Raw genomic sequence first — 16,706 nt, forward strand, 5'->3', positions numbered from 1 at the left:
CCTTACCTCCCACACTCCCAGATAGGTATACATTTTTTTTTTGTAAATTGAAAAAAAATAAAAAAAATTACATAAATATTTACCTTAGGGACTTTTTAAATATGTACATAGTAAAGTATATTACTTTATTATGTTTTAAATTATAGGCTTGTAAATAGTGATGGACGCAAAACTGAAAAAAATGCATCTTTATTTCCAAATAAAATATTGGCGCCATACATTGTGATAGGGACATAAATTAAATGGTGTAATAAGCGGGACAAATGGGCAAATAAAATACATGGGTTTTAATTACGGTAGCATGTATTATTTTAAAACTATAATTGCAGAAAACTTAGAAATAATGATTTTTTTTATTTTTTCCCCTTAATCTTCCTGTTAAAATGGATTTATACTAAAATAATTCTTAGCAAAATGTGCCACCCAAAGAAAGCCTAAATGGTGGTGGAAAAAACAAGATATAGATAATTTCATTGTGATAAGTAGTGATAAAGTTATTGGTGAATGAATGGGAGGTGAAAGTTGCTCGGATGCATAAGGTGAAACAGCACTGAAGGCTGAAGTGGTTAATATGAAGGTAAATGAACCAGGATAGAAATGACCAGTGAGGTTTGAATTATAAAATAACATATTTTTCTTATGAAATCTTTATGGTATGTGTGACAAGGGGTGTGATGGGGCGTGGCTTAAGTGACCCTCTTTCTCATCTCAAAATGTTGGGAGGTATGCTATAAATAATGTACACAGTATCGTTGCTCTGCTTACCCGTCTCCTGTTTGTGATTTTGGTCTGTTTGGTGACATTTGGCTTCTGAGTCAGAACCGGAGCGACGTTCTGTAAAGACACAACATGGTGACAAGGGAGAACGAACTGGCTCAGCATCACTGTACATAGAGGACAGGTTCTCTTTATAAAGGAATAACAGACACAGAGGGGTGAGTGTTACCTGCTTGGCTCTGTGTGGCATGGTGTCTCCTCTCTGGTTACCGTGTCTGCGAAGCCTCTATACAATCACTGTGCCTGAGAGAGGAAATCACCAAATACTTTACTCAGATTTCTGGTTACACACAAGCCACTGACATCCTGCACATACAGTGGCTTGCAAAAGTATTCGGCCCCCTTGAAGTTTCCACATTTTGTCACATTACTGCCACAAACATGCATCAATTTTAGTGGAATTTCACGTGAAAGACCAATACAAAGTGGTGTACACGTGAGAAGTGGAACGGAAATCATACATGATTCCAAACATTTTTTACAAATCAATAACTGCAAAGTAGGCTGTGCGTAATTATTCAGCCCCCTTTGGTCTGAGTGCAGTCAGTTGCCCATAGACATTGCCTGATGAGTGCTAATGACTAAATAGAGTGCACCTGTGTGTAATCTAATGTCAGTACAAATACAGCTGCTCTGTGACAGACTCAGAGGTTGTCTAAGAGAATATTGGGAGCAAAAACACCATGAAGTCCAAAGAACACACCAGACAGGTTGGGGATAAAGTTATTGAGAAATTTAAAGTAGGCTTAGGCTACAAAAAGATTTCCAAAGCCTTGAACATCCCACGGAGCACTGTTCAAGCGATCATTCAGAAATGGAAGGAGTATGGCACAACTGTAAACCTACCAAGACAAGGCCGTCCACCTAAACTCACAGGCCGAACAAGGAGAGCGCTGAACAGAAATGCAGTCAAGAGGCCCATGGTGACTGTGGACGAGCTGCAGAGATCTACAGCTCAGGTTGGGGAATCTGTCCATAGGACAACTATTAGTTGTGCACTGCACAAAGTTGGCTCTTATGGAAGAGTGGCAAGAAGAAAGCCATTGTTAACAGAAAAGCATAAGAAGTCCCATTTGCAGTTTGCCACAAGCCATGTGAGGGACACAGCAACCATGTGGAAGAAGGTGCTCTGGTCAGATGAGACCAAAATGGAACTTTTTGGCCAAAATGCACAGTGGCAGAAAACTAACACTGCACATCACTCTGAACACACCATCCCCACTGTCAAATATGGTGGTGGCAGCGTCATGCTCGGGGGGTGCATCTCTTCAGCAGGGACAGGGAAGCTGGTCAGAGTTGATGGGAAGATGGATGGAGCCAAATACAGTGCAAACTTGGAAGAAAACCTCCTGGAGTCTGCAAAAGACTTGAGACTGGGGCGGAGGTTCACCTTCCAGCAGGACAACGATCTTAAACATAAAGCTAGGGCAATAATGGAATGGTTTAAAACAAAACATATCCATGTGTTAGAATGGCCCAATCAAAGTCCAGATCTAAATCCAATCGAGAATCTGTGGCAAGATCTGAAAAACTGCTGTTCACAAACGCTGTCCATCTAATCTGACTGAGCTGGAGCTGTTTTGCAAAGAAGAATGGGCATGGATTTCAGTCTCTAGATGTGCAAAGCTGGTAGAGACATACCCTAAAAGACTGGCAGATGTAATTGCAGCAAAAGGTGGTTCTACAAAGTATTGACTCAGGGGGCTGAATAATTACGCACACCTCACTTTGCAGTTATTGATTTGTAAAAAATGTTTGGAATCATGTATGATTTTCGTTCCACTTCTCACATGTACGCCACTTTGTGTTGGTCTTTCACGTGGAATTCCATAAAATTGATTCATGTTTGTGGCAGTAATGTGACAAAATGTGGAAAACTTCAAGGGGGCCGAATACTTTTGCAAGCCACTGTACACGCCACAACAGCTTCTATAAGCAATTTCTTTTTCATTTTATCGAATTGGAGGGAAATGGGTGCCGCAACAAGCATGCATGCCTGATTGAGGATTCAACTTATTTCAGGACGAAATCAGTTGAATGTATCGATCTCGCCAGCTGAACAATCTCAGTGCAACGTGGTCAGCTGGGTGTGCAGCGGTAGCGGCGAGGACTGACGAATCCTGAATGTAAATGTGCCCCCCTTCCCTCCCCTCCCCCCACCCGATTCCTGTGCATTGTAAATCTCAGTGTGACGGCAGCACTCAGGGGAGACCAAGGGCAGCTTGACAGTCAGGGTAGCTGGACAAGTGAGATTACACAGCATGAGCAGTGAGGGGCGCATTAACATCTGGGGGCGGAGCAACGGCATCACAAGACCGATTCCTGAGAGATTTCATGCTGATCGCTGGCTGAGGCATCGAGAGACATTGAAGGCTGCTGTATACACTCTCCAGAGAGGCACTCGCTATCAGTCACCTCGGCCCATTTGCATCTAGCGGGTGTACCAGGCTTTAGAAACAGGTGCTGGCGTGTAGCTGAACTCCTGGAGAATCATGTGATAAATTGGAAGGCTCTGGTTGGCCATGTGATGAAGGAGAAAGCGATCACAGCAAATCAGGGCCTTGTAAATCAATCACCTGATCTAATGGATGATCCCATCCTCCATAACTTCTGCTACACACAATCTGATCTCCTCAGCAGGGTGAGGGCTGCAAGGAAGGGAATAGGAGCAAAAAAGGTTTCTGTACCGTGTTTGCCAAACAAATTATGTAGGTAGAAAAAAAAACAACGTTTTATAAAAAGTAATACCTTTTTAATGGCTAACTGATAAGAGTTAAATGATGGAAGCTTTCTGGGATCTAGGCCCCTTCTTCAGGCATATTTCCAGATGTTAGCTGTAGTAAAACACTGATGCAGGTATCTTCGTGTTTACTATTTACCTGCATCGGTGTTCAGCTAACATCTGGAAATATGCCTGAAGAAGGGGACTAGATCCCAGAAAGCTTGCGTCATTTAACTCTATTAGTTAGCCATTAAAAACGTATTCTTTTTTACAAAACGAGGTTTTTTTCTACCTACATAAGGAAGGGAATAGAAACATCTATTCTGATTCCCTAACCTTTCAGGGCTCCTCTCTATGTCCAGATATGAGCCAGACAACAGCAGATAACACTGACCAATCAGCATCAGCCTGGATGAGCTGGATCCCTTGTGCCCCCATCTGTAAGTCCCTCCCACTGATATTACACTGACCAATCAGCGGCAGCCTGGATGAGCTGGATCCCTTGTGCCCCCATCTGTAAATCCCTCCCACAGATATTACACTGACCAATCAGCGGCAGCCTGGATGAGCTGGATCCCTTGTGCCCCCATCTGTAAATCCCTCCCACAGATATTACACTGACCAATCAGCAGCAGCCGGGATGAGCTGGATCCCTTGTGCCCCCATCTGTAAATCCCTCCCACAGATATTACACTGACCAATCAGCAGCAGCCTGGATAAGCCGGATCCCTTGTGCCCCCATCTGTAAATCCCTCCCACAGATATTACACTGACCAATCAGCAGCAGCCTGGATGAGCTGGATCCCTTGTGCCCCCATCTGTAAATCCCTCCCACAGATATTACACTGACCAATCAGCAGCAGCCTGGATGAGCCGGATCCCTTGTGCCCCCATCTGTAAATCCCTCCCACAGATATTACACTGACCAATCAGCAGCAGCCTGGATGAGCCGGATCCCTTGTTCCCCCATCTGTAAATCCCTCCCACAGATATTACACTGACCAATCAGCAGCAGCCTGGATGAGCCGGATCCCTTGTGCCCCCATCTGTAAATCCCTCCCACAGATATTACACTGACCAATCAGCAGCAGCCTGGATGAGCCAGATCCCTTGTGCCCCCATCTGTAAATCCCTCCCACAGATATTACACTGACCAATCAGCAGCAGCCTCGATGAGCCGGATCCCTTGTGCCCCCATCTGTAAATCCCTCCCACAGATATCACACTGACCAATCAGCAGCAGCCTGGATGAGCCGGATCCCTTGTACCCCCATCTGTAAATCCCTCCCACAGATATCACACTGACCAATCAGCAGCAGCCTAGATGAGCCAGATCCCTTGAGCCCCCATCTGTAAATGTCACCCACACATATTACACTGACCAATCAGCATCAGCCTGGATGAGCCGGATCCCTTGTGCCCCCATCTGTAAGTCCCTCCCACAGATATTACACTGACCAATCAGCAGCAGCCTGGATGAGCTGGATCCCTTGTGCCCCCATCTGTAAGTCCCTCCCACAGCTATTACACTGACCAATCAGCAGCAGCCTGGATGAGCCGGATCCCTTGTGCCCCCATCTGTAAATCCCTCCCACAGATATTACATTGACCAATCAGCATCAGCCTGGATGAGCTGGATCCCTTGTGCCCCCATCTGTAAATGCCTCCAACACATATTACACTGACCAATCAGCAGCAGCCTGGATGAGCCGGATCCCTTGTGCCCCCATCTGTAAGTCCCTCCCACAGATATTACACTGACCAATCAGCAGCAGCCTGGATGAGCTGGATCCCTTGTGCCCCCATCTGTAAGTCGCTCCCACAGATATTACACTGACCAATCAGCAGCAGCCTGGATGAGCTGGATCCCTTGTGCCCCCATCTGTAAGTCCCTCCCACAGATATTACACTGACCAATCAGCAGCAGCCTCGATGAGCCGGATCCCTTGTGCCCCCATCTGTAAATGCCTCCCACAGATATTACACTGACCAATCAGCAGCAGCCTGGATGAGCCGGATCCCTTGTGCCCCCATCTGTAAATGCCTCCAACACATATTACACTGACCAATCAGCAGCAGCCTGGATGAGCCGGATCCCTTGTGCCCCCAGTTGTAAGTCCCTCCCACAGATATTACACAGACCAATCAGCAGCAGCCGGGATGAGCCGGATCCCTTGTGCCCCCATCTGTAAATGCCTCCCACAGATATTACACTGACCAATCAGCAGCAGCCGGGATGAGCTGGATCCCTTGTGCCCCCATCTGTAAGTCGCTCCCACAGATATTACACTGACCAATCAGCAGCAGCCTGGATGAGCTGGATCCCTTGTGCCCCCATCTGTAAGTCCCTCCCACAGATATTACACTGACCAATCAGCAGCAGCCTGGATGAGCTGGATCCCTTGTGCCCCCATCTGAAAGTCGCTCCCACAGATATTACACTGACCAATCAGCAGCAGCCTGGATGAGCTGGATCCCTTGTGCCCCCATCTGTAAGTCCCTCCCACAGATATTACACTGACCAATCAGCAGCAGCCTGGATGAGCTGGATCCCTTGTGCCCCCATCTGTAAGTCGCTCCCACAGATATTACACTGACCAATCAGCAGCAGCCTGGATGAGCCGGATCCCTTGTGCCCCCATCTGTAAGTCCCTCCCACAGATATTACACTGACCAATCAGCAGCAGCCTCGATGAGCCGGATCCCTTGTGCCCCCATCTGTAAATCCCTTCTACAGATATTACACTGACCAATCAGCAGCAGCCTGGATGAGCTGGATCCCTTGTGCCCCCATCTGTAAATCCCTCCCACAGATATTACACTGACCAATCAGCAGCAGCCGGGATGAGCCGGATCCCTTGTGCCCCCATCTGTAAGTCCCTCCCACAGATATTACACTGACCAATCAGCAGCAGCCGGGCTGAGCCGGATCCCTTGTGCCCCCATCTGTAAATCCCTCCCACAGATATTACACTGACCAATCAGCAGCAGCCTGGATGAGCTGGATCCCTTGTGCCCCCATCTGTAAGTCCCTCCTACAGATATTACACTGACCAATCAGCAGCAGCCTGGATGAGCCGGATCCCTTGTGCCCCCATCTGTAAATCCCTCCCACAGATATTACACTGACCAATCAGCAGCAGCCTGGATGAGCTGGCTCCCTTGTGCCTCCATCTGTAAATGCCTCCCACAGATATTACACTGACCAATCAGCAGCAGCCTCGATGAGCCGGATCCCTTGTGCCCCCATCTGTAAATGCCTCCCACAGATATTACACTGACCAATCAGCAGCAACCTCGATGAGCCGGATCCCTTGTGCCCCCATCTGTAAGTCCCTCCCACAGATATTACACTCACCAATCAGCAGCAGCCTGGATGAGCCAGATCCCTTGTGCCCCCATCTGTAAATCCCTCCCACAGATATTACACTGACCAATCAGCAGCAGCCTGGATGAGCCGGATCCCTTGTGCCCCCATCTGTAAATCCCTCCCACAGATATTACACTGACCAATCAGCAGCAGCCTGGATGAGCCGGATCCCTTGTGCCCCCATCTGTAAATCCCTCCCACAGATATTACACTGACCAATCAGCAGCAGCCTGGATGAGCCGGATCCCTTGTGCCCCCATCTGTAAATGCCTCCCACAGATATTACACTGACCAATCAGCAGCAGCCTCGATGAGCCGGATCCCTTGTGCCCCCATCTGTAAATGCCTCCCACAGATATTACACTGACCAATCAGCAGCAGCCTGGATGAGCCGGATCCCTTGTGCCCCCATCTGTAAATGCCTCCAACACATATTACACTGACCAATCAGCAGCAGCCTGGATGAGCCGGATCCCTTGTGCCCCCAGTTGTAAGTCCCTCCCACAGATATTACACAGACCAATCAGCAGCAGCCGGGATGAGCCGGATCCCTTGTGCCCCCATCTGTAAATGCCTCCCACAGATATTACACTGACCAATCAGTAGCAGCCGGGATGAGCTGGATCCCTTGTGCCCCCATCTGTAAATGCCTCCCACAGATATTACACTGACCAATCAGCAGCAGCCTGGCTTAGCTGGATCCCTTGTGCCCCCATCTGTAAATGTCACCCACACATATTACATCTTGTGGTAAAAAGTAAAGGTGGCAAATGGTGCAATCCAAATCAGCAGGGAGGGCATTTTATCCATGCAATCATTCCAAGCTGCATAAACCTGGCAATTATTAGCATTGTATTGACTATTGCTTCATCATGCATGATCGCTCAATACATAGACAGGGGGCATGAAGAGTGGACTCAACCATGAGGCAAGCTAGGCAGGTGCCTGAGGAACAGCCAGAGCGGGATCATCCACAAGGCAACCTAGGCAGGTGCCTGGGGCCCAGCCAGAGCGGAATCATCCACAAGGCAACCTAGGCAGGTGCCTGGGCCCAGCCAGAGCGGGATCATACACAAGGCAATCTAGACAGGTGCCTGGGGCTCAGCCAGAGCTGGATCATGCACAAGGCAACCAAGGCAGGTGCCTGGGGCTCAGCCATAGCGGGATCATCCACAAGGCAACCTAGGCAGGTGCCTGGGAGTCAGCCAGAGTGGGAACATACACAAAGCAACCTAGGCAGGTGCCTGGGGCTCAGCCATAGCGGGATCATACACAAGGCAACCTAGGCAGGTGCCTGGGGCTCAGCTACCAATTCCTCAGACCTAGAGCTTAGCAACAGGACCATAAGTGAGAACTAAATGTACTATCTATCCCAGGGCCCAATTAATCTCTGGAGGGGAGCATGACGTCACTCTCCTCAGCCTGGACTGGCACAGAGGCGTGACGTCACATCACACGATGACACAATGGGACAGTTATTGATAAGCAGCACGGTATGGCGAGCGGAGCTGCCCCGGTACACATCACCTTCCTCCAGCCGGCTGTCCACGCGCTGACGGGAAGTTGTTATCTGGTTGCCGGGATACGGCGGGCACGCTGGAGACGCTCTGCAGAGTCTGTTGTGACGTGCGCGCGCAGAGAAGGAGGGGCGGGGGGGAGACACGGTTGTCTTGGTGACCATGTGCACGGGGCTGCTGCGAGTTGTGGCTGCCGGAGTCACGTGACGCGCAGCTGTCATTCCGCAGAACGTTCTGTATGTTCTGCGCTGCCGCCGATCCTCCTGGCTTTGTGCTGTGTGTGCTGCGCTCTGTCTGCAGTGCCCATTCCATTTACTGTACCCCCTATTACTGCCCCCCTCCATCACTGCCTCTTCCATAACTGCCCCCATTACTCCACCCTCCATCTACTGTGCCCCCCATTACTGCCCCCCTCCATTACTGCCCCCCTCCATAACTGCCCCCCTCCATCACTGCCTCTTCCATAACTGCCCCCCATTACTGCACCCTCCATCTACTGTGCCCCCCATTACTGCCCCCCTCCATCACTGCCCCCCTCCATCACTGCCTCTTCCATAACTGCCCCCCATTACTGCACCCTCCATCTACTGTACCCCCTATTACTGCCCCGATCCATCACTGCCCCCCTATTACTGCAGCCTCCATCTACTGTACCTTCCCATTACTGCACCCTTCTTAACTGCTCCCCTCCATCACTGCCCCTCCCTTCCACAACTGTACACCATTACTGTACCCTCTATCTATTGCTCCCAACTGTCCCTCTTTTGGAGGGACAGTCCCTCTTTGGGAGCCCTGTCCCTCTGTCCCCCTTTCCTCCTCATTTGTCCCTCTTTCAGGACTGTGTCCCTCTTTCTATGTAAATATATATATTTCTCTTCTACAAATGGGTTTGATTGACTCTAAACTTCATTCCCATCTTTTAAAGCTAATGTAACCCCATGTAAGAAAAAAAAAAAAGTCAGATACTCACCTAAGGAGAGGGAAGGCTCTGAGTCCTAATGGGCCTACCCTCTTCTCTCCCGGTGCCCAGTGAATCCTCCGTGCAAATCCGCCGCCGTGGGGACTTCGGAAGTCTTTAGGAGCACTCGGGCTCCCGAAGGCTGGCGGCTCCATACTGCGCACGCGCGAGTACGTTATAGACCCGCGTGAGTGCGTCATAGAGGGCACTCGCGCATGCGCAGTATAGAGCCTCCGGCCTTCGGGAGCCCGAGTGCTCCCGAAGACTTCCGAAACCTCCCTTTGGCGGCGGAAGTGGCAGTATTTGACCGAAACGGTTGAATACTGCTATGGGGGATCCTGCGCGGGACGAGGAGAGGGAAGGCTTATTAGGAACGAGCCTTCCCTCTCCTTAGGTGAGTATCTGACTTTTTTTTTTTATATCGGGTTCCCATTAGCTTTAAATGGATATATTACTAATTGTAAAATGTTAATATGAAGGAAAATGAACCAGGATAGAAAGAACCAGTGTGGTTTGAATGATAAAACAACATATTTTTCTTATAAAATCTTTATGGTATGTGTGACTGGGGTGTGGCAGGGGCGTGACTTAAGTGTCCCTCTTTCTCATCTCAAAAAGTTGGGAGGTATGGCCTGGCTGTCCTGCTCATCCTCTGCCTCTAACACTTTTATCAATAGGCCCTGAACAAGCATGCAGCAGATCAGGTGTTTCTGACATTATTGTCAGCTCTGACAAGATTAGCTGCATGCTTGTTTCAGGCGTGTGATACAGACACTACCGCAGCCAAATTGATCAGCAGGGCTGCCAGGCAACTGGTATTGTTGAAAAAGAAACAAGTATGGCAGCCTCCATATTCTTCTCCCTACAGAACCTGAGGTGGGTTTCTGCAATCAATATTAAAACACAGAAGCACATTCTGCATACATACTGCACCATCCATAACTTCCACACCTGCAGAGACAGTTCCTGACAGGGGTTTTGACCAGATGGAGAGGGGGGCAGCCTTATTGAAGCTACCACAAGGCTGTCGCCCTCAACCACACTCTGCACGACTCAGCCACCACTAGCAGTCGTCTGCGACTATACTTGCTAGACACTATCACAATTCCTACTCTGCTGTCGGGCTGCTCGCACTCAGGCTGGTGTTTTACGTATTTTGGGTCAGCCACGGGCTTTAGACCAAAGTACAAGAACAATTACACACAATGCAATCTCACACGGTAGCAACAATCCAAGCATACAATCAGGCACTGAACTTATAGCACAATTACACTGCAGTCTTAAAGGACTTACGAGGTCAAAATACGAAATTTTGATGATTACCTGTTTCATGTTGTGATTCCACGGGCGAGTTCCTCAGTGCCCTCCGTTCAAATGAGCCGCAAAAGTATCCTTTTTATTTCCCCCATGCTACGACCTGACCCCACTGTATGGGTCGTCTCCTATTCCCCACGCAAGATGGCTGCTGCTAAGACCCGCGGCTGCGCAGTACGCATGGCGGAGAGTGCGGCTGCGCAACTCTCCGCCCTCGCCCAGCCGCGTACTCGCTGACAGCGTCCTCCTAGTGTGTCAGCGTCCGTGCGGGGGGGCGCGGCCTCACATGCACTACTAGCAGAGATGTGAGCGCGCCCGCTGACACACTAGGAGGACGCTGTCAGCGAGTACGCGGCTGGGCAAGGGCGGAGAGTTGCGCAGCCGCACTTTCCGCCATGTGTACTGCGCACCCGCGGGTCTTAGCAGCAGCCATCTTGCGTGGGGAATAGGAGACGACCCGTACAGTGGAGTCAGGTCGTAGCATGGGGGAAATAAAAAGGATACTTTTGCGGCGCATTTGAACAGAGGGCACTGAGGAACTCGCCCGTGGAATCAAATATGAAACAGGTAATCATAAAAATTTCGTATTTTGACCTCGTAAGTCCTTTAACATCTTAGTAAGGGGGCGTTTAGGACCATTGTAGTCCCTTACACACTCCAATGAGTTCTGGGTCACCATGAGCTTGCTGGTTAGTCTGTACCTCTCGGTGTTACAAGCCCTACTGCATAGAGCCAAATTAATCCATGCCATGCACTGATGAGGAGCAAACAATCCAAAACAGTCTGTATGCATGTTGGATTATTCTGGCTCTGTACAAATTAACAATCTGACACATCATTGCATTCCAGCGGTTCTGGAGGTGTGTTTAGCTTCTAGGTCTCTGTGGCTGCCAATACCACTTTCTGTGGGAGAATGATCTCTGGGTCTGAGGGCTGTGCTGTCTCTGGCTCAAAACATCTGGATAAAGCATCTGCTTTAATGTTTTTACTACCCGGGGTATACGTAATTATAAATCTGAATCTTGAGAAAAACAGTGACCACCGAGCCTGTCGGGGACTCAATCTCTTAGCCCCCTCGATGTATTCCAAATTTTTGTGATCAGTGTAGACTGTAATCGTATGTTCTGCTCCTTCTAACCAATGACGCCATTCTTCAAAGGCCAATTTAATGGCTAGGAGCTCCCTGTTGCCTATATCGTAGTTTTTCTCTGCGGGTGAAAATCTACGGGAAAAATAGGCACACGGGTGTAACCTCCCTTGCAACCCAGAACGCTGAGACAGCACAGCCCCTACCCCAACCTCTGAGGCATCTACTTCCACAATAAAGGGATAGGCGATGTCCACGTGTCTCAAAATGGGTGCAGTACAAAACAATTCCTTCAGAGTGGAGAAAGCAGCAAGAGCTTCGGAGGACCAGTGGTTAGTATCTGCCCCTTTCTTTGTGAGACTGGTAAGGGGTGAGATGACTGTGAAGTACCCCTTTATGAACCTTCTATAGTAATTAGCGACCCCTAAGAATCTCTGGAGAGCCTTCAGACCCACGGGCTGAGGCCACTCCAGAACAGCAGAGACTTTGGCAGGGTCCATAGAAAGGCCTGAGGTAGAAATTATGTACCCCAGAAAGGCGACAGATGTTACCTCAAAAATGCATTTCTCCAACTTGGCATATAACATGTTTTGTCTTAGCTTGTGTAACACAAATCTGACATGGTCCATATGCTCTGAAAGGTTGGCTGAGAAGATTAGTATATCATCCAGATATACTAGGACACATTTGCCCAAAACCTCTCTGAACACCTCATTAATGAGTTCCTGAAAGACGTCCGGGGCGTTACACAACCCGAAGGGCATCACCAGGTACTCGTAATGTCCATCGGGCGTGTTAAAGGCCGTCTTCCACTCATCGCCCTTTCTGATCCGTACCAGGTTGTATGCACCTCGCAAATCCAATTTTGAGAAAATCTTAGCATTGGTGACCTGAGTAAATAAATCATCTATTAAAGGTAATCGATAGCGATTTTTTACTGTGATTTTATTCAGGCCCCGATAATCAATGCACGGCCGAAGGCCTCCGTCTTTTTTCTTTACAAAAAAGAAACCTGCCCCAGCAGGCGACCGGGAAGGGCGAATGAACCCTTTGGCTAAGTTTTCACGGATGTATTCCTGCATGGCCAACTTTTCAGGCCCAGATAAATTGTAGAGATGACCTCTAGGGGGCATACAACCAGACCGGAGATCGATAGGACAATCGAAAGGACGGTGTGGAGGAAGTTTATCGGCGGACTTAGGACAAAACACATCCGCAAACTCGGCATACTGATCTGGCAATCCCTCCACGTGAATCTTGGTCTCACCCAAGGTTACCTTCGCTAAACAATGATGAAAGCAATGGGAAGACCAGCTCGTTAGCTGACCAGTGGCCCAATAAATCTGAGGTGAGTGAAGTTGTAACCAAGGCATGCCAGGAATGATCGTGGAGGTTGTCATACGTAACACAAAAACAAATCTTCCCTATGCAACACCCCTATAGTGACCCCCACTTCTGGAGTCTGTGACAGAGGACTGTTACCCTGCAGAGGGGAATCATCTACTGCAGTAACTTGAATCTGTGGTTTTACCGGAGTGACTGGAATACCCAATTTCTTTGCAAATTCGTAATCCATAAAATTAGCCGCTGACCCCGAGTCAATGAAGGCTTCAGTGACCTCAGACCTATCTTCCCATGAAACAGTACAGGGAAGAAGCAAACGTTTATCTAGGGGTAAAAATTGCACGCCTAGGGTATTACCTCCGACTACACCTAGGCAGAAGCGTTTCCCGACTTCTTAGGGCAATTCTGTACTCTATGACCCCCCTCTGCACAATAAAGACAGAGCTGCTCTGCTATCCTGCGTTTCTGCTCCACCTGAGACAATTTTGACCGACCAATCTGCATTGGCTCAGGCGGAGGTGAAGCGGGAGGAGGTGGAGTTACTGGGGGAGCAGCGTGGGACACTATTCTCACATGGTTTTTACCCCGGGTCTGTCTCTGATAGCGCAGCCGGCGATCTATCCTGATGGCCGATGAAATGGCCTCATCGATGGATTTAGGTTCAGGCTGACTTAACATAAGATCGGAGACCTCGTCTGACAACCCTGATAAAAAACAATCTAAAAGGGCAAATGTGTCCCACCTGGCCGATACTGACCATCTCCTAAATTCAGCAGCATAATCTTCAACCGGACTCTTGCCTTGACGTAACAGTTTGAGCTTCCGCTCAGAAGTCGAGGCAATGTCTGGGTCGTCGTAAATTATAGCCATAGCTTTAAAAAATTCCTCAACAGAGGTTAGGGCCTGGTGACCGAGGGGAAGACTGTACGCCCAGGTCTGAGAATCGCCTGATAACAAAGTCTTAATGAACGTAACCCTTTGGGCCATAGTTCCTGAAGAATTAGGCCTTAACTCAAAGTATGATAACACTCTACTTCTAAAATTTCGGAAGTCAGATCTGCGACCAGAAAATTTTTCAGGTACAGGCATACGTATGTCAGGGCTAGGAGGAGATCGCACTTCATCCACAGCCGTCTGTAGGGTTTGTATGGACCCAGACAGGGTATTAATCTGGGTCTGATGGTTACCCAGCACTTGGGTGATATTTTCCACCGTAGTGGTAAGTGTACCCAGACGGCTGATGAGTGCGTCCATTTGTATTTGGTCTGCCGTTCTGTAATGATCGGTGTAACACAGAGAGGGTCTGATTATTGGTGATCTGCAGTATCACCAAGAATACAGATATATACCCGATTATTGATGATCTGCAGTATCACCGATAATCAGATATATCACTAACCTCTGGACACCGGAGAGATGTGAGTGTTTTTGGTGCAACAGTAAATACTTTGAGAGTAATACCTGGAGAACAGGTATCAGAGCAGTAGGCTATACTGCAAAAGAGAACAAGTGCCTTCCAGTAACCTGAGAATCTCCCGAAGGGAGGAGCCAGGCCAGGAGATGGAAGGACCAGAGTGTTAGTGACACCAATAGGAGAGTGTCACTAATGATCTGTGAACTATCTCTAAGGTATGGAGATAGCTCTCGAGGTCGGGCAAGCCAGGTCGGCAACACACGGACAGATAAGTACAAAGACAGGAGACAGATTCAGTAATCCTAAAACATGCAGAGTTTGGCAACAGAATATCAGATATAGCGAGGTACCAAATCAGTAATCAGAAGAGTGGTCAGGAAAGCAGAAGGTCATAACAGATAATAAACAATGCCTAGTCTTGGTGTGAGCTCCGTGATCATCAACACCCTGGAACTAGTCTGAAGTATAACAGAATGGTAATACAAGTCCCTAATCTGGGTGTGAGGTCCTTGATCATCAACACCCTGGAACTAGTCTGAAGTACAACAGAATGGTAATACAAGTCCATAATCTGGGTGCGAGGTCCTTGATCATCAACACCCTGGAACTAGTCTGAAGTACAACAGAATGGTAATATAATTCCCTAATCTGGGTGTGAGGTCCTTGATCATCAACACCCTGGAACTAGTCTGAAGAATAACAGAATGGTAATACAATTCCCTAATCTAGGTGTGAGGTCCGTGATCATCAACACCCTGGAACTAGTCTAAATATAACAACTTGTAACACAGAATCTAACAAAAGGTCTGAGTGCTTCCACGTAGTGATCGCAACGGCAGACAACCAGTGAATGACCAGCACCCAGTATATATAGCACAGCGCTCTCCAGCGCCTCCCCTAAGTGCTGGACCAATGGGAACTGGTTGAATCGTTAGCTGACCGGCTTGGTCAGCTGACTTCCTTCTGGCTGTCATAAAAGTTCTGCCTCTCAGCGCGCGCGTCCTTCTGAACCTGTGTGGACTATCAGTCCCAGCCACACCAGCCATGTGTTGTGTACCACCCGCCGTGCTGGACGCGGAACCAGCCGCACCGCTATCAGGGCATGCGGCGGTTTCTCCGCGTTCAGCCATAATGGTAGATGTAGGCCTACGCGTGCAAACCGCCGCGTTGGACGCGGAATCAGCCGCCTTGTTCTGAACACACGCGGCGGCTTTTCCGCGTTTTCTCACAACAATAAACAGAAATTGAACTTTACCAGCGTAAAGGTTCAAACTTGGCTTTGCGGGAGGACGAGCTGATCAGAAATCAGGGTAGACCTAGCTCTTGCTACCTCCTTGGAGATTACAAGTCCTGATTCTTGGACACCGTTACTTTTAGGATAAGCTAAACCATGGGGGCTACCCAAACTCATCATCCAAAATTAATCTAATTTCCTCCTCTCCTATGACAATGATTTGTAAAGACCTCTGTAGCTAGCTGTTAAGGTTCACTTCATACACACCTACCAACAATCTGTCCAACTATCAGCCAAACTTGTCTGTTAAGCCCTATTCACGTGCTCATCAGCAGTCTTTTATGCAGCACAATTGTCAAACAGCTTTTGTTGTGAAACAAGTTGAAACAGCCAACAACTTTTGCTATTGTTCAAAAAGCTGATAAGACTGATAAGAAGTCAATCCAACAGCTGGATTGACTTCTTATCAGTCTTATCAGCTGTTTTAACAATAGCAAGATACTATTTTTAGTTGTTTCAACTTGTTTCACTACAAAAGTTGTATGGGGCTTAACAGAGGAGCTTGGCAGATAGGTGGACAGATGGTTGGTAGATGTGTCTTAAAGCAGTAGGATCAGCCATACTATGCCAGGGAAAAAAACACATATATAAGTAGATAAATACTTGATCTACTTACATAACACATGTATTGTACTGTCCACGTTTTGATTTCAGTGAATGTTATATCGTAAATTACGAGAATTCTGTTCCTGGTGGGGGCCATGTCTTTTGCCACAGTTAAGGCTAACTCGTGATGTCATTTCTGCCCTTTACTTTTTTTTCTTGTCTCCTCCAATCGCTGAGTCACCTCAGCTTTGCTTGTAAACACAAGTGAGTAGGGGATTAGGTTTCAGATAAGAAGCTGGCAGGGAAATAAAGGGATAAGGAGGAATAGATTATAGATAAAAAGAACCCCCAGCATGCAATTTT

At 48.2% G+C, this 16,706-nt stretch overlaps 1 protein-coding gene across 4 annotated transcripts in view; it reads right to left on the reverse strand.

The window, feature by feature from the left end:
• DNAI1 (dynein axonemal intermediate chain 1) overlaps window positions 1-16,706 on the reverse strand; it is a 269,556-nt gene that overhangs the window by 246,326 nt on the left and 6,524 nt on the right. For 2 of the 4 annotated variants that reach the window (XM_068253033.1, XM_068253063.1), the window contains exons 1-3: window positions 8,397-8,504; window positions 947-1,020; window positions 766-834 (exon numbers count right to left, since the gene is read on the reverse strand). In XM_068253033.1, the coding sequence (XP_068109134.1) occupies window positions 766-834; window positions 947-967 (90 nt within the window). In that variant the 5' untranslated portion in view covers window positions 968-1,020; window positions 8,397-8,504. Of the gene's footprint in view, window positions 1-765; window positions 835-946; window positions 1,021-8,396; window positions 8,505-16,706 lie in introns of those variants that run through there. The other 2 variants (XM_068253053.1, XM_068253042.1) reach the window with 1 other exon arrangement.

Source organism: Hyperolius riggenbachi, chromosome 1 (assembly GCF_040937935.1).
Source record: "Hyperolius riggenbachi isolate aHypRig1 chromosome 1, aHypRig1.pri, whole genome shotgun sequence".
NCBI lineage: Eukaryota > Metazoa > Chordata > Amphibia > Anura > Hyperoliidae > Hyperolius > Hyperolius riggenbachi.